This window comes from Mustela putorius, unplaced genomic scaffold, assembly GCF_011764305.1.
Source record: "Mustela putorius furo isolate JIRA1106 unplaced genomic scaffold, ASM1176430v1.1 tig00000873_pilon_pilon_pilon, whole genome shotgun sequence".
Taxonomy (NCBI): domain Eukaryota; kingdom Metazoa; phylum Chordata; class Mammalia; order Carnivora; family Mustelidae; genus Mustela; species Mustela putorius.
This window is the reverse complement of record NW_025421504.1, coordinates 5,113,828-5,134,553: the sequence shown is the minus strand read 5'-3', so window position 1 is coordinate 5,134,553 and position 20,726 is coordinate 5,113,828. Positions and strand designations below refer to the sequence as shown.

The window sequence follows — 20,726 nt, the reverse complement described above, 5'->3', positions numbered from 1 at the left end:
ATGGGATTGAGCCCACATCAGGCTCCTCGCTCAGCGGGGAGCCTGCTTCTCCCCCTGCTGTGCTTACTCATTCCCTCTCTTCTCTCTGACAAATAAATAAAATCCTAAAAATAAATAAGGGGGTGCTTGGGTGGCTCAGGGGGTTAAAGCCTCTGCCTTTGGCTCAGGTCAAGAACCCAGGGTCCTGGGATTGAGCCCCACATCGGGCTCTCTGCTTGGCGGGAAGCCTGCTTCCCTTCCTCTTTCTGCCTGCCTCTCTGCCTACTTGTGACCTGTCAAATAAATAAAATCTTTAAATAAATAAATAAACTTTAAAAATAAAAATAAGGGGCACCTGGGTGGCTCAGTGGGTTAAGCCTCTGCCTTCAGCTCAGGTTATGATCCCAGGGTCCTGGGATCGAGCCCCGTATCGGGCTCTCTGCTCAGCGGGAAGCCTGCTTCCTTCCTCTCTCTCTGCCTGCCTCTCTGCCTACTTGTGATATCTCTCTCCCTCTCTGTCAAATAAATAAATAAATAAATCTTTTTAAAAATATAAATAAATAAAAATTAAAATTAAATGAATGAATAAATGTTAGAACTTATTACTAAAAAAACAAGAGCTCAGGGCACCCGGCTGGCTCAGTTGGTGGAATATATGACTCTTGACCTTCAGGTCATGAGTTCAAGCCCCACATTTAGTGCTGAGATTACATACATAAGTCAAGGGAGAAGAAAACAAAACAAACCAAGAGCTTGAAAACAAAAACAATACCAACTTTGCCTTGAAAAAGCAAGACCATGTTATTTCCTCTCCGGTCCATTTATAATATTAAGAAACTATTCTCTTCAACTAGGAAGTCACGTCTCTAATCTCCGCAGTAAAGCAAAGCTGATACAAAGCTACTACTCTGCAGTAGTAGCAAAGCTACTAACCTGAGCCTCTAACTTGGTCTTGGCGTCCACACGATTGCTCTCACACAAGCGTTCCAACTCCTCCGCATGCTTCACGGCTTTGCGCAGGCGAGACAACAAATGGAACCGTTTTCGGGGTTCGGTATTGGCTTCCTGTTTCAGCTGCATGGCATAGCTCCAGGCTCGTTCAGCATCCATCAGAACCAGAAGCAAATACCTAAATGAGAGAGAACAGGCAACCGAACGATGAACACCAGGAGCATCAGACTTGGATATTCCCCAAGGCACAGAGCATTATAATTCCTAAAGTACATTCAGACACCAAGGCATCCCTCACACAGAATGTTTTTGCCTCTCAGAAACCCCTCAAGGTCCAGCCTCCTCAACGCAAGCTTCCTGGCTTCACTAGCAAAAACCCCTGGGACACCTAGCTGGCTCAGTGAGTACAGCATGCAACTGTTGATCTCTGAATTGTGAGTTCAAGCCCCACAATGGGGGGAGAAATTACTTAAAAAAACTAAACAAGGGGCGCCTAGGTGGCTCAGTCAGTTAAGCATCTGCTTTCAGCTCAGGTCATGATCCCAGGGACCTGGGATGGAGCTTGGCATCCACTGGTCTTCCTCAACGGATGCTCAGTGGGGAGTCTGCTGCTCCCTCTGCCTCTGCTCCTCCCCCTTCTCGTGCATGTGCACACTTAGCACGTGCACTCTCTCTCTCTCTCAAAAAAAGAGTAAAACAAAACAAACACAAAAAAACACACTTTACAAAAACAGGTGGCAAAAGGAGCAACTTGGCCCATGGCTGAAATTTGAGGAACTGGCCTAAAGACCTTTAATACATGTCGACAGACCAACCTTCTGCGAATGTTAAGCCTGGCTGCATTCAGCACTGAAACATGAAACTCTTCTGGAACAATTCACACACAGATTTCTTTTACGATACACGTATTTAAGTAAGCACTTACACACTGAAACTCGCACCCCAGGGCCCTTACCCAACATCCCATCAGGTTCTAACTGCGGACTAGTATTCAGCACTCAGCCCAACTCCTGCTACCGTTACTGAGCCTCCGTGTCCTCATCCTGTAACTTAAGAGCTGGCACAGCGGCTAACACATATCTGTCCCATAAACGTATTAGTGAGGAGGATTTCACCACTAGCACAGAGCAGTCCGTACCTGTTATCAGTCAGAAGATCTTCAGTTACTTTTTTCCCTGTAAATTTGTGCCTGTTCCCCATCTTGAAGTTGAGTGTTTTCCGAAGACGTCTTTGTCTACGGGAACAGTAGCCCCTGAAGGAAAAAACACCAATAATTCAGGCAAGCTGACGGTACTTTCCATAGTAGATTCTGTAATAAAGCCTGAAGGTTTGCGGTGTTCTACTTAATGGTTACCACAGACACCACACGTCATCTTGCAAACACTCCGTGAACTACAACCTGCAGGGCAGTATGACTGGTGCCACCAGAAACGTATTTCAAACCTAACCTAAGGTGTCAGACGTCATGACTGTGGTGACCTTTGGGGAGGAAGTGTTTGTGATCAGGAGCAAAAGGGGGACCTCTGGGATGCTGGTCACATTGTCCAGTAATGTCTGCTGGTTACAGGTTGTGAAAAATTCATCTTTTTCTATATACTTTTCTGTATATAAACTATACTGCAATAGAATGGTAAGAAAAAAGGGGGGTGTGTGCCTGGGTGACTCAGTCGTTCAGTGTCTGCCTTTGGCTCAGGTTATGATCCTGGGGTCCTGTGATCGAGTCCCGCCCATGTCGGGATCCCTGCTCCACAGGAAGCCTGCTTCTCTCTCTCCCTCTCCCCCTGCTTGCGTTCCCTCTCTTGCTGTCTTTCTCTGTCAAATAAAAGATAAAATCTTAAAAAAAAAATTAGAATGGTAAAAGAAAAAATCCTTCAATAAAAAAGTATTTTTTTAAAAAGGAGAGGGGGGATGCCTGGGTGGCTCAGTTCATCAAGTGACTGCCTTAGGCTCAGGTCATGATCCCAGGGTTATGCGATCAAGTCCTGCATCTGGCTCCCTGCTCAGCAGAGAGCCTGCTTCTCCCTCTCTCTCGGCCTGCTGCTCTCCCTGCTTGTACTCTCTCTCTGTCAAATGAAAAAATTAAATCTTTTAAAAAATTACAAAAATAAATAAAAATAAAAAGGAGAAGGAACAGGGGCTCCTAGGTGGCTCAGTCAGCTAAGTGTCCAACTCTTGATCTTGGCTCAGGTCTTGTGAGTTTGAACCCCACACTGGCCCCATGCCCAGCATGGACCCTAACCTAAAAAAAAAAAAAAAAAAATGGAGATGGAACACGTAAAATAAATGAGCAGAAAGCCGACTGCTGTAATAACTGAGTGATAGATTCATCATGGTATCATCTCTACACTGGCTTTTGAAAATGTCCTTAATAATTAAAAAAAAAAACAAAAAAAACCCTCAAGTCATAACAGTCTCTAACTAAAACTTCTTCCATTAACTTCCCATCACGCCTACATTAACACCTGAAGGAGTTACCCGGGCTTATAAGAAGGGCCCTACCTATTCTGGCCCCTTAGCTTTCCCACTTCATATTTACCACTCCCCACCTTGCTCAATTCATCCCAGTGCTGGGGACCATTTATGTGACATGCGTCACTCCTTAGAATCTGTGGAATGTTTTGTAAAGTAGCACTTTTAAAAGTCCAGCAGCCAGGAGCACCAGCAGGGCTGTCAGCTGAGCTTCTGCCTTTGGCTGAGGGCATGATCCTGGGCTCCAGCCTCACGCTGGGCTCTCTGCTCAGCTGGGAATCTGTTTCTCCCTCTCCCTCTGCCCCTCCCCGCTAAAGCCTATATCTTCAATATTAAATGGTTGGCTATTTCTGCTTCCAAAGCACTGAATTATATTATAGATTAGGCATCTATTCTATTTTTAAGAGTCATATTAAATTCATTTTCCAACTTGAAGGCTGTTACAGAGTTTACCAACAACTTATAATGATATCATAGAAATTATATGGGGTGCCTGGCTGGCTCAGTTGGTGGAGCATATGGCTCTTGATCTTGAGGTTGTGAGTTCAAGCCCCATGCTGGAGATAGAGCTTACTTTAAAATAAATTAAGAAATAACTGAAAAACTCTGCATTTAATCAAGACTCTGACAATATAATTAAGTTTAAAAATATATGTATTACCATACTGCTTGCTACTTTCAGCAGAAGCCTCCAATATATCTGCAATATTGTGAGGCAAAATGGATAAAGAGGTTGGCTGCTTTTATTCATTGTGAAATTTTAAATTTGAAAAGTTACATTTCGAGGACTCAGTATAAGTTCAGAGTCAGACTTTCTATACTTTCTGACACAGCAAAATAGGTGAGATATTAACAAAGGCAAACCAAGTTTGAAAATTCCACAATAATTTCCATACATCTTACACATGATACTAACCTATACCTCTGAAAATCTCCATGCCGTAAACCATGCTGCTGCTGGGATTCCTTAATAATCTGAAGAACTAGAGCCAAGATTAAGGAAAAGCTTACAATGGTAAGAATCTAAATAAATTGAAACATATTCCCATTAGTCTGTATTTGTACCAAACCAGAGCACGTTAAGCATTAGAACATTAACTACTGACTTCTTTCGTAATCATTTTCAATAGCTATCTTGTCATAAGACAGGGCAAAGCAAATTAGTAAAAAGCTGACTGCCTGAACTATTACTTTCAAACTAAAAAAGGAAGGCATTATTAGCCACTGAGGATTACTGAAATTCAACAGCTTAAATAAAGTTGCTGGATTCTAACTACTGATTATAACTGGGGTGCTTCCCATTGATTTACACCTGGACCCAGTATTTTACTTATTCAAGCGGACTCCGGTTATAAATGACGTGTACTACTCCTCTATTTGCATAACTTCCTACATCTGCCAAATCTAACTTTTCCTTAACAGCTGTGACGCTGCATAAGCCTGTGGTTAGCACATGCCAACCAAACTATGCCACAGCTTGTAAAAATATTAGTTTTTCTGGGGGCCTGGGTGGCTCAGTGGTTTAAGTTTCTGCCTTCCACTCAGGTCATGATCTCAGGGTCCTGGGATCAAGCCCCATGTCGGGCCCTCTGCTCCGCAGGGAACCCGCTTCCCCCTCTCTCTCTGCCTGCCTCTCTGCCTACTTGTGATCTCTCTCTGTCAAATAAATAAAATGTTAAAAAAAAAAATCCTCTACAGACATGTCAACAAAATACTGAACATTAAAAGGACTATTTCAACTAAAAGGAATAAGAAGCTATAAGATTTGTAAAAAATCAAGGCAATTCAAATATCCATCTGGAACCAGATCACCAGTTCAAAAAGTAAAGCTCCAATCTCCTGAAAACCACATAAAGATGTCAAGCTAAACGTGTTATTTCAGAAATTCACCTACATTTTCTCCGTTTGTGGTTCACTTCAAAAGTCACAAACCAGTGTCTCAGGCATTCGGTTGTAATATTGAATGAGATGCGTCAGAAGACGGAAACTACAAACCCATTCCACCAGATCACCTAAACAATTCTCAACAAGATTTGATGCCTACAGGCCTACTTAAGAAAGCGACACAAGGGGTGCCTGGGTGGCTCAGTTGCTTAAACAACTGCCTTCGGCTCTGGTCACGATCCCAGAGTCCCCAGATCGAGTCCCGCATTGGACTCCCAGCTCCATGGAGTGTCTGCTTCTCCCTCTGACCTTCTCCCTTCTCATGCTCGCTCTCTCTCGAGTCTCAAGTAAATAAATAAAATGTTTAAAAAATACATATGTGTGTGTGTATATATATATAATAAAGCCATACAAGTGATGTTAAGCTACGTTTATATTCAAAATGGGCAACAAGCTCTTCCTCAAAGAAATCATCTTTGCCTCCACTGCCAGAGAAACTGTATTTTTTTCTGTCCATTCTCCGACGGCTGAAAACCACATAAAGTATTAAGCGAAAAGTATTAAGCGAAAACGTCCATAGGGCAGTTTCCTATCTTTGGTTCAGTGGCTCTAGATACTAAGACAGCAGCTCACTGGGGGGCCACCGTGTCATCCCCGTCACCAGCCCTCCAAACGGGCGACTACGGGGGAACTGCAGAAATCCGCCCGAAATCTCGGTGCCGCCTGAGAGAAGAGAACGTTCCCCACCCTGGAAAGCGAACGAGAAGCGAGAAAAGACCGGTCGAAACACAGACGCTGCAACTCTGAGTGCCAGAAAGTACGGGCGAGAGAAACCGCAACCCTCGGCCTCTCGGGCCCGGAACGCGCCGGGACCCGCCGCCTCTCCCGCCCCCGGCCCTGCATATCGACACGTAGTCATTGCGAGTTAGGCCCGATTACTCTAGGATACTCTCCAAACTCAGGCTATCCCCGAATTCTTTGTTTGCCTTCGATCCAGCTGAAGGCCGCTCGTTTTCCTTATTTTCCTCTCCTCCGGCACCGCGTCCACCGCCGCTACCGCCGCTGCCGCCCCCGCTGCCGCCGCCGCCGCCGCCACCGGGAACCTGTTTCTCAGCCGCCATCTTGCCCCAGCGCCGCAGAGCCAGACGGGATAGAGGAGGCGGGACGACGGAGGCGGAAGAGAGCGATGCCCGCCCCGACGGCCTGACGGGATCGTGGCGGACTCCGCCTTCGACGGCCCGGCCCGCGGGCGTGAGCCACTTGTTGGAGCGCGCCTGCGCGTGGGCTCGGGTTTCTGAGTCGCGGCGGGCGGGGCTGAGGGCTCGTTCACGCGGGGAGACCAGAGCTATTGCGGTCTTTCCGGGGCAACCCCACTTCTGGTCCCCCGAGGGCGGAGGACTCGGAAATGCTCCCCCCCACACACACCACCTCCTGCATCCCTGCACCGGGGGTCCAGCTCACGTCCCAAGCGGGCGTGAGGGTTAAGGGCAGGGACGGTTGGTTCTGGACTTTGGGTTTCGGGGTGTCTACCTGCCTGGGTACTCGGGAGATGCGGTTCCCACGTACCCACAGGAAGCACTCCACCTGTGAGGGACACCCCTCTGCGCTCTCCTCTGGTGTCCACCCTGAGAAAGCCATGGCCAGAGGAAGCGCTGGCCGGGTCGGGGATCAGCAAGTGAAGACCCAGAAGTTTCTACGCCGGGTCTCCATTTGCTGGTCCCCGACCCGGCGTAGAAACTTCTGGAACTGCCGGGGACCTATGCCTCTGGACTTTGGAGCGAGGACTCCAGCAGTTCGAGGGGAGAAGTTGAGGCGAGGGAGGCTGAGTCCTGCTTCTCCAGCCCTGGCTCCTCTCTTACTGGTTGGGAAATGTTGGGCAAGGAACAGTGTCGCTCTAAACCTTTCCCCTTCTCTGTGAAATGGGGATAACCAATTAAGACGGTTTTTATGAAGATGAAATGAGGCAATTTAGGGGAGCCTGGATGGCTCATTCAATTAAGTGTCTGCCTTCCGCTCAGGTCATGATCTCAGGGTCCTGGGATCTGCCAGGGTCAGACATGGGTTCCCTGTCTGCTTCTCCCTCTGCCCTTCCCCCTGCTCGTGCATGCACACTCTATCTCAAATAAATAAAATCTTTTAAAAAAAGATTTTGTTTATTTATTCACAGCGAGAGAGCGCGTGAGTGCAAGGGAGGGAACACAAGCAGTGGGAGTGGGAGAGGGAGAGGCAGGCTTCCTGCTGAGCAGGGAGCCAGATGTGGGACTCCACCCCAGGACCTTGAGATCACGACCTAAAGGAAGGCAACTGCTTAATGACTGAGCCACACAGTCCTCCTTCAAATAAATAAAATCTTTTTAAAAAAAGAAAAGAAATGAGGCAATTTAGAGTCTCTATTCCGTGTCACAATCACTAGGGAAATGCAAATCAAGGCCACAATGAACTATCACACCCATTAGGATGATTCCTATTTTTCTTTATTTTTGGATGGTTACTATTTTTTGTAAAGATTTCATTTATTTGAGAGAGAGCCCACAAGTAGGGGGAAGGGCAGGGGAAGAGGGAGAAGAAAAAGAATAAAAATAGAATAGAATAGAAAAAAAAAAAAAAGAATTGGGAGTGCCTGGGTGGCTCAGTCTGTTAAGTGGCCGCTTTCAACTCAGGTCATGATTCCAGGGTGCTGGGATTGAGCTCCGCATCATGCTTCCTGCTCAGCGGAGAGCCTGCTTCTCCTGCTCTCTCTGCCTGCCACTCTGCCTATTTGTGCTCTCTCTTTGTCAAATAAATAAAAACCTTTTTTAAAAAAAGAATTTTAGGGGCACCTGTGTGGCTCAGTGGGTTAAAGCCTCTGCCTTTGGCTCAGGTTATGGTCTCAAGGTCTTGGGATCGAGCCCCACATCGGGATCTCTGCTCAGCGGAGAGCCTGCTTCCCCCTCTCTCTCTACCTGCCTCTCTGCCTCCTTGTGATCTCTCTCTCTCTGTGTCAAATAAATAAATAAAATCTTTAAAAAATAAAAATTTAAGGGACACCTGGGTGGCTCAGTTGGTTGGACGACTGCCTTCGGCTCAGGTCATGATCCTGTAGTCCCGGGAGCGAGTCCCGCATCGGGCTCCCAGCTCCATGGGGAGTCTGCTTCTCTCTCTGACCTTCTCATTCATGCTCTCTCTCACTGTCTCTCTCTCAAGTAAATAAATAAAATCTTTAAAAAAAATAAAAATTTAAAAAATTTAAAAAGGATTTTAAAAAAGGAAAAAGAAATTTTTTATTATTAAAAAAGTAATAATAGCATGTATTTGTGAGGATATGGAGAAATTGGAACCTTGGTGTGCTTTTGGTGCACATGTAAAGTGGTGCAGCCCCTGTGAAAAACAGTATGACTGTTCTTTGGAAAATTGAGGAATTATGATTTGATCTGGCAGTTTCGTTTCTGCGTGTATATCCACAGAATTGAAAGCAGGTCTCCAAGGGGGTATTTCTACATTCACATTCATATAAGCATTATTCACAATAACCAACAGATGGAAGCAACCCAGTGGCCCTCAAGGGATAAACAGAAAGTGGTATATCCATAAGCAGAATAATATTAAGCCTTAAAAAGGAAGGAAATTCTGACACAACCTCCAACATGGCTGAAGCTTGAAAATATTGTGCTAAATCAAGTAAGCCTGTCACAAAAAGACTAACATGATAGGATTCCATTTGTATGAGGTATCTACTTTGGTCAAATTCACAGAAAGTACAGTGGTGGTTGCCAGTAGCTGGAGGCAGGAGAAATGGGGAAATTCATTATTATTTAGTGAATACAGAGTTTCAATTTTGCAGGATTAAAGAGTCCTGGAGATTGGTTGCACAACAATGTGAATATGCTTTTTTTTTTTTTTGAAATTTTATTTATTTTGAGAGAGAGAGCGAGAGAGAGCATGCGCGCAAGTAGGGGAGGGGCAGAGGGAGAGGGAGAGAGAGAGAAAATCTCCAGCAGACTCGCTTCTGAGTGCAGAGCCAATCAAGACATGAGGCTTGATTCCACGACCGTGAGATCATGACCTGATCCAAGAGTTGGACACTCAACCGACTAAGCCACCCATGTGTCTTTGCACATACTTAATATTAGTGAATCCTACACTTTAAAATAGCCAAGATGGTGGGGCGCCTTGGTGGCTTTGTGGGTTAAGCCTCTGCCTTCAGCTCAGGTTGTGATCTCAGGGTCCTGGGACTGAGCCCCGCATCGGGCTCTCTGCTCTGCAGGGCGCCTGCTTCCCCCTCTCTCTCTGCCTGCCTCTCTGCCTACTTGTGATCTCTCTCTCTCTCTGTCAAATAAATAAATAAAATCTTTTAAAAAAATAAAATATCCAAGATGGTAAACTGCACATTTTGTGTATCTTACTACAATGAAAAAAAAATCCTAAATAAGTTTCAGGGCACCTGGGTGGCTCAGTCAGTGGAGTGTGAGACTCTGGATCATGTTGGGTGTAGAGATAATTTAAAAAGATAAAATAGCTCTTTGCTGAGCTGGGAGCTTGCTTCTCCCTCTGCCTGCCTCTCCCCCAGCTGTGCTCTCTTTCTCTCTTTCTGACAAATAAATAAAATATTGAAAAGTAAATAAATAGAGGTATCTGGGTGGCTCAGTCCTTCAGTGTCTGCCTTCAGCTCAGGCCATGATCTCAGGGTCCTGGGATTGAGACCTATATTGGGCTTTCCACTCAGTCTCCCTCTCCTGCTCCCCCTGCTTATATTCTCTGTGTGTGTGTGTGTGTGTGTGTGTCAAGTAAATAAATAAAGTCTTTAAAAATAATTTAATTAATTTAAAAATATAAATAAATAAATAAAATCTTGAAAAAAAAGTCTCCCAAATGTTCTTCTACAAATGAATGGATAAATAGAATTGGTATAACCATCCAATGAAATGTTATCTGGCCATAAAAAGCAATGAAGTACTAATACATGCTACAAAGCATGTGAATCTTGAAAATATTACGCCAAGTGAATAAAGGTGCTCAGAAGACCACATATTGTGTGATTCCATCTATACGAAATGTCCAGGGGCATCTGGGTGGCTCAGTTGGTAGAGCATCTGACTTTTGGTCTCAGGGTCATGGGTTTGAGCCCCACGTTGGCTGTAGAGATTATTTAAATAAGTAAGTAAACTCTTAGAAATGAAAAAAAATCTTAAGAAAATAAAATTTTAAAAAATATATGAAATGTCCAGAATAGGCAAATCCATAGAGACAGAAAGTGGTTGACTGGGGCTCGGGGTGAGGGTTGAGATTGGAGATCTATGGCTAAATGGCCCAAGTTTCTTTGGGGAAGAACATTCTGAAGTTGATTGTTGTGATGGCTGCATAACTTTATGAGTATATTTAAAACTAAATGCACCCCTTAATTGGGTAAAATGTGCAGTATGGGGATTGTATTTCACTAAAGATTTTTTTTTTTAAAGATTTTTTTTTTTTTTTTTTTTTTTTTGTCAGAGAGAGAGCGAGCGAGAGCGAGAGCGAGCACAGGCAGACAGAGTGGAAGGCTGAGTCAGAGAGAGAAGCAGGCTCCCTGCGGAGCAAGGAGCCCGATGTGGGACTCCATCCTAGGACGCTGGGATCATGACCTGAGCCGAAGGCAGCTGCTCAACCAACTGAGCCACCCAGGCGTCCCAAGCAGTTTTTGTTTTTTTTTTTTAAGATTTTATTTATTTATTTGACAGACAGAGATCACAAGTAGGCAGAGAGGCAGGTAGAAAGATAGAGAGGAGGAAGCAGGCTATCCGCGGAGCGGACAGCCCGATGCGGGGCTTGATCCCAGGACCCTGGGATCATGAACTGAGCTGAAGGCAGAGGCTTTAACCCACTGAGCCACCCAGGGGCCCCTTCACTAAAGATTTTTAATTCAGGTGGTGTTAGTCCTCTAGTCAAAACTCTGGCAGTGGCTTCTTTTTTTGCTCACACTAGAAGTCATGAAGCAATGAAAAAAGCCCTGCATGTCATGTCTGTCACCTCCTCATCTGCCAATCTCTTTCTTATTCATCAACTCAAGCCATAGGAACTTCCTTATCTAGGGACATAGGCACACTCCGGCTTTGGGATCTTAGCACTGACCACTCTGTCTGGAATGTTCTTCCTGTAGAATTCTACTACTCTGGGTCCCTCACCTCCTTCAAGTCTTTGTTCAAATATCACCTTCCTAATGTGGTCTGCCTGGCCACCTTATTTTTATTTTATTTTATTTATTTTTAGTAGGCTCGTTGCCCAGCGTGGAGTCCAGTGTGGGGCTTGAACTCACCATCCTGATATCAAGACCTGAGCTGAAATCAAGGGTCAGATGCTCAACCGACTGAGCTACCCTGGCTACCAAATTTTAAATTGCACCATCTCCACCACCATGGTACTCCCAGTTCCCTTACCCTAATCTATTTTTCCTGCAAGTACTTATCAATTTGTAATAGGTTAATAACTACCTTGAGTTATGTTTATTGTCTGTCTCCTCTGCTAAAAGGAAGTTCACGGAGGGCCTTGATCTTCCTAGAGCTAACTGGTATATGCTAAGGACCCAGAACAACGTCTGGAAAGGGGTAGGTGCTTAATGAATGCTTACTGAATGAATGAATAGCAAGCGTCTCATCATTATGAACTGCTTTTGTCTTTCTATTTGGTGAAGTCTGGCAGGGCAGGGGTGTGGATAAGTGTTCCCTGCCCAAAGGAGTAAGAATAGGGCTTCAGAGCTGAAATCCTGGGGTGGGGGGTGAGGGGTGGAGAGGAACAAGAACTTTCCACGCTAGGACCCAATGAACAGGGCAGGGAAAGGTACAGTGGCAGCAGGTGGTGATTTTCAGAGTTGATCGCTGAGGGGGGCATGTGGGTCATTCTATAGAAACACCAACCATGCCGAGTGGCAAGGGCTGGATGCTTAATATGTCAAAATTAGAAACAATTATTTGTTTTATTGCGATCTAAACACCCTCATGGCCATGCCGGAAAATGCTCCTGGAGATGGAACTCTGCTCTCTTGTATTTCCTTCATGTTTTCCCTTTTTGGATCTCTGACTCGGGCAAGGAGACAGGAATTTGATTCACTGAGCGAAATTCGGCTCACTGGCTTCAGGCCACACATCTCGTTCCAGGCTCACCAGAGTCCCCGGAGGTGCTGCGATCCCACAGTGCTGAGTGAGGCCCAGCGCCCAGTGCCGTCCCCTTCGCCAGCTGTGGAAAGCCGCGGCCCCTCGGTCCACCTGCGTCCCTTGTCACTTGCCCGCCACCCCTTAGGGGTCCCCCGGCCCCGCCTAAGCCAGCCCGGGGAGGCCCCGCGCTCCGGCCAGGCTGCGGGAGAGGTCTGCGCGGTCCCAGGCGGGCGCTCCCGGCTCTCCAGCGCACACTCAGGCCCCAGGGGTCGGTCCCCCCGCCACTCCCGCGTTCAGCCCGGAGGTCGGTTCGCCGCTCAGCAGCGCGGCACAGACCGGCTCCGGGGGCTGGAGCGCGTGGACGACGCGGGCGGGCGGAGGAGCCGGCACCAGCGCGGCCCCTGTCCCCCGCGTGGGCCACCGCACAGCCCTCCCCCCCCACCCCGCGCGGCCGGCTGCTGCGGGGGCCCATCCCACCCCTCCGGCTGCTCGCTCCTCCCCCTGACCCCGGCGCACCCCCACCTCCCGCCCCAGCCAGGAGAGACTCGCTCCGCCCGCAGCTCCGGCGACTCGCGCGGGGCGCTGCAGCGGCTGGAGCCGCCGGAGCTCTGCGCTCGCCAGAACTCAGACGGCGCCAGGAGCCCGGGCAGCCTCGGGGTCGGGGCCGCCATGAATGGCTCGGGTGGCCCCGGGGCCGAGGACGCGAGTGAGGCGGGCGGCAGGGACAGCTGGCAGCCCGAGGCCGTTATCGTGCCTATGCTGTTCGCGCTCATCTTCTTGGTGGGCACCGTGGGCAACGCGCTGGTGCTGGCCGTGCTGCTGCGCGGCGGCCAGGCGGTGAGCACCACCAACCTGTTCATCCTCAACCTGGGCGTGGCCGACCTGTGCTTCATCGTGTGCTGCGTGCCCTTCCAGGCCACCATCTACACCCTGGACGGCTGGGTGTTCGGCTCGCTGCTCTGCAAGGCTGTGCATTTCCTCATCTTCCTCACCATGTACGCCAGCAGCTTCACGCTGGCCGCGGTCTCCCTGGACAGGTGAGCGGGCGCCGTGGCGGCCCCTGGGGCGGGAGCGGGGGTGGTCGGGCACCCAGGTAGGGGCTGGAGAAGAGAGGCGGGACTCGAGGCTCAAGGGGGGGCGCGCAGAGAGTAAAAAAAGGACACGAAGAAGGCAAAGGGACCGGGAGAGAGTGAAAGACAATCAGGAGTGGAGAAGGAAAGAGGAATAAGAATAGGCGACTGCGGTGTCCCTCCGTTAGGTGTGTCCTCGGGCTCCACGCTGCAGACCTCGGCTCTCCGGCGCCGCCGGTGCCCGACCAAGCGCGGCGTTTCTGGGCACATTGCGGTTTTGCGTGCTTCGTCTCGCTTGAGTCCGGTGCCCCTGTGAGGCTGGGGCGGGAGGGATTACTGTGCCCAATTTACAGATGAGATCGAGTTCAGAAGCGACTCGTTCAGAGTCTCCCAGCCTGTAATCGTGTGCGCGGAGCCAACGGTCTGTCTCCGGGCGTCAAACTCAGGCGCCTCCACCTCGCTAGCCTCCATCCAGTCCACGGTTTGCTCGTGGCTCCGCGCAGTCGTCTCTGGTCCGGATTGCGGAATTTGGGTCCTTCGCAGGAGCCCACACCAAAGTTCAAGCGAACACGTCCGAGGGTCCCTAGACCCCCACCCCCCTTGCCCCCCACCTTCAGGCCAAGGGAGAGGCGAGGTCCAGAGGGTCTTCTTTATCGTCCCCGTTGGAGCTTGGAAGCTCCCGGATGATCCCTGGGGAGGAAATCTGGGACTGACTCTGGTATCATCCCGGGCCCCTTCTACCCCCACGTCCTCCTGACCTCCCCTGGACAGGCAGCGAGGTGAGGCCACCTCCCTCACATACCCCGCGGTTCCACTGAGCGCGGAGTGTGTCGGTTCCGAGAGCGCTGGTGGGACCCATAGAGCGGCGGCTCCTCTAAGCAATTCCCTCGCGGTACCTGGCGATGTCTCCAGGCTGTCCGCTACAGCCTCGAGGCGCCTGGGACCTACGTCTCCCGGCAGCGTCACTGCTGGGTAATCGCAGCCTCCCGGAACTCCGAGGCCGGTTCAGCCTCGGGGTGCCTTGCCGGGTGCAGTGTGACTGTGGTCATGGAGCAGATGAGTGGCCTACACGCCCGCTTCCTCCTTCCTGCTGCCCGGTCCCGCCCCACATCTCAAAGCAGCTCCCGGCGAGTGCCATGCGACCGGCGAGTGCTGTGCGGCCGTGCGCTAGGGACCTTCCTGGAGAGAGGGTGAGGGCTTCGAGGTGTAAGGGTCCGGCCCTACCCCCGCGAATCCACCTGTTCTGTTCACCCGTCTCCCTTCCCGGCCCGACCCACAGGTATCTGGCCATCCGCTACCCGCTGCACTCCCGCGAGCTGCGCACGCCTCGCAACGCCGGGGCTGCCATCGGGCTCATCTGGGGGCTGTCGCTGCTCTTCTCCGGGCCCTACCTGAGTTACTACCGCCAGTCGCAGTTGGCCAACCTGACAGTGTGCCACCCGGCGTGGAGCGCGCCGCGCCGCCGCGCCATGGACCTCTGCACCTTTGTCTTCAGCTACCTGCTGCCCATGCTGGTGCTCGGCCTGACCTACGCGCGCACCCTGCGCTACCTCTGGCGCGCCGTTGACCCGGTGGCCGCAGGCTCCAGCGCCCGGCGCGCCAAGCGCAAGGTGACGCGCATGATCATCATCGTGGCTGCGCTCTTCTGCCTCTGTTGGATGCCCCACCACGCGCTTATCCTGTGTGTGTGGTTCGGCCGCTTCCCGCTTACGCCCGCCACCTACGCGCTGCGCATCCTCTCGCACCTGGTCTCCTACGCCAACTCCTGTGTCAACCCCATCGTCTACGCGCTGGTCTCCAAGCACTTCCGCAAGGGCTTCCGCAAGATCTGCGCGGGTCTGCTGCGCCGTGCCCCACGCAGAGCCTCGGGCCGCGTGTGCATCGCGGCGCCGGGCACCCGCGGCAGCAGCGTGCTGGAGCGCGAGTCCACGGACCTGACACACGTGAGCGAGGCGGCCGGGACCTCCGCCCCTGTGCTGGCGACTCTCAGCAGCCCGGCCTTGAGCCTGGTACCCGGCCCGTCCTGGCGGGACCAAAATGCCTCCAGCGGCATCCCGACAGTTAATACGACCTGAGGACACTTGGAGAGTATGCTCTGGTGTTCAAAGGATTGGAGAGAGAGGTCGGGGATCTGGGAAGGAATCTCATCTGTTAATAAAATACGCAAAACTTTTCCCATGCAGTCAGGCGCTGTGTCTTGGCATATCTTATGAGGCTCCGTGGTCTGAAGCCTCTGGGACTTCACGGGGGAGCTCCGGTTGGATGGGTGCACGGTGCTTTGCTGATCCACGGGGAGGGAGGGTGGCCCGCATGGAAGGCAGCCAAGTGAAAGTCCCTGTAGAAATCCCTGAGAGGGGGAAGAGCAGGATGGCCCAGGACCCCCGCAGTGGCCATCCAGAAGCACTCGGCATTTGTTTTTCTCCTGTTTTTGTTTTTCATTTTATTTTTTTAAAACATTTTATTTGACAGAGAGATCACAAGTAGGCAGAGCAGCAGGCAGAGAGAGGGGGAGAAGCAGGCTCCCTGCTGAGCAAAGAGCCCCGATGAGGGGCTTAATCCCAGGACCAGAGCTGCAGAGCTGAAGGCAGAGGCTTAACCCACTGAGCCACCCAGCGGCCCCCCCCACCCCCGCGCAGGGAATTTGTAGATCACCGAACCAGTAGCCACCTATGCATGGGACAAAGGCAGGCGGAGTGTTTAAGTGCCCCGATAAGTGGGTTGATGGCCAAGCGCAGACACTATGTGTGTTCCCAGGAACACTGATGTGCCAGCAAGTGGCGGGTCCCTCCCTGCTCCCAGCTCTCTGGGGCCCCTTCTGAGTGTCCCCAGCCCAATCCGTGCCCACCCACTTTGGGCCTTGAGGTTTCCTTCTCTGGCTTCAGCTATGTGGGGTCAGGTCTGCATTTCCAAAGGGCCAGGAAAGTCGCCCCCTCCCCCACCAGTCCTCCACCAGGGCCCCCAGGAGCCGTTCTAAGTCACCACTAGGCTGGAGGGAGAATGCTACAGGGCTCTGCTCCTGAGCTAGCCTCTACCCTGCCCTAGGTTTGTCCCACTCCTGGAGTTCTTGAGCCTTTCAAGGCTTTTTGCGTGGAATCAGTTCAGTGTTGGAGGGGAGGCAGGAAAACTCTCAAAGGCGTACAGACCTCACGACGTTGAGAGCAGGGCACTTAAGCAAGGGCTTGACTATTTAATCATGTAGAGACCCGCTACAGAAACACAGGAAGCCCTGTGGCATCTGCCCAGATCAGAAGGACTGGGGAAAGGTGTGTGTGTGTGTGTTGGAGGGGTGGAATCTGTGCCTGCCCGGTCCTCTTGGCAGTCTTTGAAAGGGGCAGATTCCAGGTGGTGGAAATGGAGCGGGGCAGGGAAGCCTAGGCAGGTGCAGGGTGGGCAGGGCTGGGTCCTGTGCTTTGTCTTCAGGTGTTTGCGGAACCCGGGGTGGGACGCCAGCTCCAAGGGCCCAGAGCCTTGCACAGGGCACCTGCCCCTAACTGCCCAGTCTCCCAGAGAAGCAGCTGGAACTGAGGCAGCAGTTTGGGCTCTGCGGCTCCATTCAGCCTTCCATGCAGCCACTGACCATGGCTTTGCAGCTCCTGCTGCTCCATTCGGCCTTCCTTAGGCTCAGCTCCCGGGGACCCTTGGTCCAAGGGCGTGGCTTTCGCTCGCCAACAGTTGGTAGGTGGAGAGTGTAAAGTCCTTAAGCTTTGGGATTTGGATCCCAGGGGACGCACCCAAATGACCTTGACCTCCTTCAGCCTGGCCATCCTTCTTCGACTTCAGCTGGCCCCAGGAGGTTCAGGAAACCATCCAGATTCCAAACAATGGGAGTGCACCCCTGCTCGTGGACGTGCAAGTGTTCGTGTCCAATGTATTTAACGTGGTAAGTGTCCTCTGGCCATGGAGGGAAGCAGGGCCCAGGCGCTGAGTTGGGGATGGGCCAGGACAGCCCCAGCCAGTGGTGGGGGCTCCTGCTTTCTCTTGTCCCATAGCGCTGACCCCCGGGTGACACACTGCCCCCTCCCTCAGGACATCCTGAGGTACACAGTGTCCTCCACGCTGCTGCTTCGGCTGGTGAGTACCGGGGGGCAGGGAAGCTGGGATGGGAGAACCTTCTCTTTGTCCAGCTCAGAAGTGCGGGTCTTCATCAAAGCCAAGCCAAGTGGCTTGTATATATATGGGAGCGGGAGGTTTAGCGGCTTCTTTATGTCCCCAGTCCTGGCTGGACACTCGCTTGGCCTGGAATACAAGTGTCCACCCACGGCATGCCGTCACACTGCCCTGGGACTCACTCTGGACTCCGGGACTCACTGTTCAGGAGGCGTAAGTGGGGCGGGAGTTCTCAGGCCAGAAGGCCCCTCCCTGGTGGTCCCCAGACCACAGGCACACCCCCTGCCTCTGTCCCCCTCACCCTCCTGGAACCGGGATGGCAGGAGAGGGCCGCTGGGCCAGGCTGGGGTCTCCCCTACCTCCCCTTCTGAGAAATGACCAAGCCTCCAGCTGCGCTATCTCCCCTCACCAACAGGCTTTGGGTGGACTGGCAGGACCAGAGCCCGCGGGCCCGAGTGGACCCCGACGGACATGTCGACCTGTATTTGGCCCTCACCACGGAGACCAACTGCGACTTTGAACTCCTCCACTTCCCCAGGGACCAGAGCGACTGCAACCTCAGCTTCTATGCTTTCAGCAACACTGGTGCTGACGGGGCAGGAGCTGGGGGTGGCGGGGAGGGGAGGGGAGAGGAGGGGAAGCCTCTGGCGTCCAGCGGACAGGACATGGGGGCAGCCGGCCTGTGTTCACACCGGTCCACCCTAGGCTTAGGGGAGCTGGAGATATCCTAGAGCAGACAGCACACTTCTTCCGTGCGCCTCTCAAACAGCGGCCCGCTTCCCAGCTCTCCCCTGCTCCGGGCTGCGGCCCCCCCACAGCAGCTGCCCTCAACAGCTGGGCCGCTTGTGTCAAGCAAGTCCAGAGCCCGAGGCTGCTGCACCCACCCAGTAACTAGCCCGCAGATCCACCGGTGCCGTCCAGCTCGGGGCCAGAACCCCCACCCTTGCCTCACATCCCTCTCCCCTGGGAAATACTGCAGCTGCCGCCCCCTGAGGCTAACATGGAAGGTGTGAGCAGATACGCTGGTGGAGTCCAGACCACGTCCCCCTCCAAGAAGTGGGGCCAAGTGCATTTAGTTGCACAATGAAAATTCACCTCTGAATCTGAGAAGGCCCTTCCCCTGGCTGGAGAGGATGTGGGGGGGTGCCCAGCCCGCGCACAGAGTGTGTTCACCTCCTGGTCGGCCTCCAGCCACCGTCAGAAGTCTCCACCAGCCCTGGACGCCGGCTAGTCCCTGGCGCATACCCCCAGAAAGAGAGGAGGGAGGGGCCGGGGCCGCCTCTTTCCCCCTTCCCCACTCTCCCCTGCCTCCTTCCAGTGCTAGAGCTGGAGTTCCGGGCCCACGCAGTGAACGAGATCGTGAGTGTCAAGAGGGAATACGTCGTTCGGGACTTGAAGACCCAGGTCCCACCCCAGCAGCTGGTGCCCTGCTTCCAGGTGACGGTGAGCCTGGCGTGGCTGACAGAGAGCTGGTTGTGGGGGGGGGGGCAGGAAGCTGTGGTCAGAGGCCACAGTGCCGCCTTTTAGCCTCCCAGACCCCGTGCGCCCTCCAAAAGCCCGGTCTTCCTTCCAGTTGCGCCTGCAGAACACAGCGCTGAAGGCCATCATAGCTCTGCTGGTCCCTGGGGAGGCGCTGCTGTTGGCGGACATGTGTGGGGGCCTGCTGCCCCTCCGGGCCACCGAGCGCATCGCCTACAAGGTGACCCTGCTCCTGGGCTACCTTGTCTTCCACTCCTCCCTGGTGCAGGCCCTGCCCAGCTCCTCCTCCTGCAACCCACTGCTCAGTAAGCCTTGCCCCCCTCACCTGGCCCTGTGTGTGTGTGGGGTTGCTCTGCTGAGCTCCTGGGGCACAAGGGGTGCAGGCCTGGCCCTGACCTCCCCCCCACCGCCCGCAGTTTACTACTTCACTGTGCTTCTGCTGCTGCTTTTCACCAGCACCATGGAGACTGTGCTGCTGGCTGCGCTGCTGGCCCGGGGCAACCACAGAGCCCAGAGCAGCCCTGGCCCAGCCCCAAGAGGGGAGGACCCAGGGCCACATCCTGAAGGTGGGCAGGGACCCCTGCCCGGAGCAGGGGTAGAGGGAGGAATAAGGCCAGGAGCAGAGCTGGCAGGCTGCCCACTAAGGGCTGAGGCCGGGGATCCCTAGGCTGGGGCTCCCTGCCTTCACTCTGCAGGCTCCCGGGTCTGTCCTTGGAAGACCCAGGTATGGAGCAGGAAGCCAGGATAGCTTCCCTAAGGGCCCAGGTGACCTCAAACTCCCAGAGATAACCTATACCCCTCGCAGCCTCTCTACAGGGGTGCTTCTTCAGCTCCAGGTGGCCTGAAATGGGCCAGACCCCAACATTCATCGGTTGTAAATCGAAGAAAGGGAGAGATACGGGCTGACAGTCCCCAGGGTTTGCCCTCCTGCTCTGGGCCAGCAGGCTGGGTGAGCCCTGAAAACCTGCCTGCCTCTTGCCCCACCAGAAGCTCCCGGAGTGAACGGGCCGAGGAGGAGCTGGCCCGAGGCCGCGGACCGCATCTTCTTCCTGGCCTATGTGGTGGGCATAGCATGTAGCCAATTCTCCTTCATTGGATTCTGGATGTGGGCGACGTGCAAGTCTGAGCCAGCCCCTGGCGAGGTCATACCCCACGGCGGGCAGCCCAGGCTGTAGAAGGGCCGGCCCGGGGCTGCAGAGACCCATGACAGGGTCTCTGGAGAGAGGGGGAGGAAGGATGACTCTCTCCCCTAAGCCCGGAGGATCCCAGGCCACCCCGAGTTCTTCCTTCTGATCGCAGGCAAGCAGAGTGTGAAATAAACCCGTCACCCTCAAGGGTCTATCTTTGCTGGGCTCAGCTGCTCACTCTTGTCCTAAGTCGGTGGGGCCGCCACTTTGCGTCCAATCCCCACTACACTCTTGAACTTGTCACCTACCACTGTGCACTAGTGATGTGACCCCCATTTCTGCAACTATGGTTGCTCGGCCTTGGGCCCTGCGGGGCACTGGGCACCAGGAGACAGGGGCCGGGGTCAGGCCATGCAGGGTGGCCAGAGCTTCTCAGAATTCTTTTTGCAGTGTGCGGGAACCCGGAGGCGCAGGGAGAGGCACTCCTGCTCCAGCACCTGGGGGATGCGTGGGAGGCAGAACACCCCGGATTTTCAGGCCCACGGGTGACGGGGAAT

General features: G+C 52.7%; 3 protein-coding genes across 5 annotated transcripts in view; 2 read left to right on the top strand and 1 right to left on the bottom strand.

Annotated features, from left to right (window-relative positions):
- SRP68 (signal recognition particle 68) overlaps window positions 1-6,444 on the bottom strand; it is a 34,129-nt gene extending 27,685 nt beyond the window's left edge. Inside the window, exons 1-4 of one of the 2 annotated variants that reach the window (XM_004748862.3) lie at window positions 6,233-6,444; window positions 4,316-4,382; window positions 2,069-2,182; window positions 913-1,108 (exon numbers count right to left, since the gene is read on the bottom strand). In XM_004748862.3, coding sequence (XP_004748919.1) covers window positions 913-1,108; window positions 2,069-2,182; window positions 4,316-4,382; window positions 6,233-6,404 — 549 coding nt within the window. In that variant the 5' untranslated portion in view covers window positions 6,405-6,444. The remainder of the gene's footprint in view (window positions 1-912; window positions 1,109-2,068; window positions 2,183-4,315; window positions 4,383-6,232) is intronic. The other variant, XM_045085876.1, reaches the window with a different exon arrangement.
- A 6,503-nt stretch (window positions 6,445-12,947) lies between these two features.
- GALR2 (galanin receptor 2) lies at window positions 12,948-15,638 on the top strand. Its single transcript, XM_004748861.3, has 2 exons — window positions 12,948-13,423; window positions 14,736-15,638. The coding sequence occupies exons 1-2, from the start codon at window positions 13,056-13,058 to the stop codon at window positions 15,529-15,531; spliced, it is 1,164 nt and encodes a 387-aa protein (XP_004748918.1). The 5' UTR covers window positions 12,948-13,055; the 3' UTR covers window positions 15,532-15,638.
- A 1,259-nt stretch (window positions 15,639-16,897) lies between these two features.
- ZACN (zinc activated ion channel) lies at window positions 16,898-20,375 on the top strand. 2 transcript variants are annotated; one of them, XM_004748860.3, is made up of 9 exons: window positions 16,898-17,131; window positions 17,212-17,336; window positions 17,483-17,527; window positions 17,670-17,776; window positions 17,979-18,148; window positions 18,882-19,006; window positions 19,137-19,347; window positions 19,459-19,608; window positions 20,030-20,375. In XM_004748860.3, exons 1-9 carry the CDS (start codon window positions 17,020-17,022, stop codon window positions 20,215-20,217), a joined length of 1,233 nt encoding a protein of 410 aa, XP_004748917.1. In that variant the 5' UTR covers window positions 16,898-17,019; the 3' UTR covers window positions 20,218-20,375. The 2 variants fall into 2 exon arrangements, with proteins under 2 accessions (XP_004748917.1, XP_044941810.1); XM_045085875.1 differs by having other exon boundaries at window positions 19,137-19,608.
- The last annotated feature ends 351 nt before the right edge of the window (window positions 20,376-20,726 follow it).

Excerpts from the sequence above, each read along its gene's own strand:
- ZACN (XM_045085875.1), top strand. The coding sequence starts at position 17,020 with ATGCAGCCACTGACCATGGCTTTGCAGCTCCTGCTGCTCCATTCGGCC. Across the intron at positions 17,337-17,482 it reads TGTCCAATGTATTTAACGTG|GACATCCTGAGGTACACAGT; the intron begins GTAAGTGTCCTC and ends CCCCTCCCTCAG. Across the intron at positions 19,007-19,136 it reads TGCCCTGCTTCCAGGTGACG|TTGCGCCTGCAGAACACAGC; the intron begins GTGAGCCTGGCG and ends TCTTCCTTCCAG.
- GALR2 (XM_004748861.3), top strand. The coding sequence starts at position 13,056 with ATGAATGGCTCGGGTGGCCCCGGGGCCGAGGACGCGAGTGAGGCGGGC. Across the intron at positions 13,424-14,735 it reads GCCGCGGTCTCCCTGGACAG|GTATCTGGCCATCCGCTACC; the intron begins GTGAGCGGGCGC and ends CCCGACCCACAG.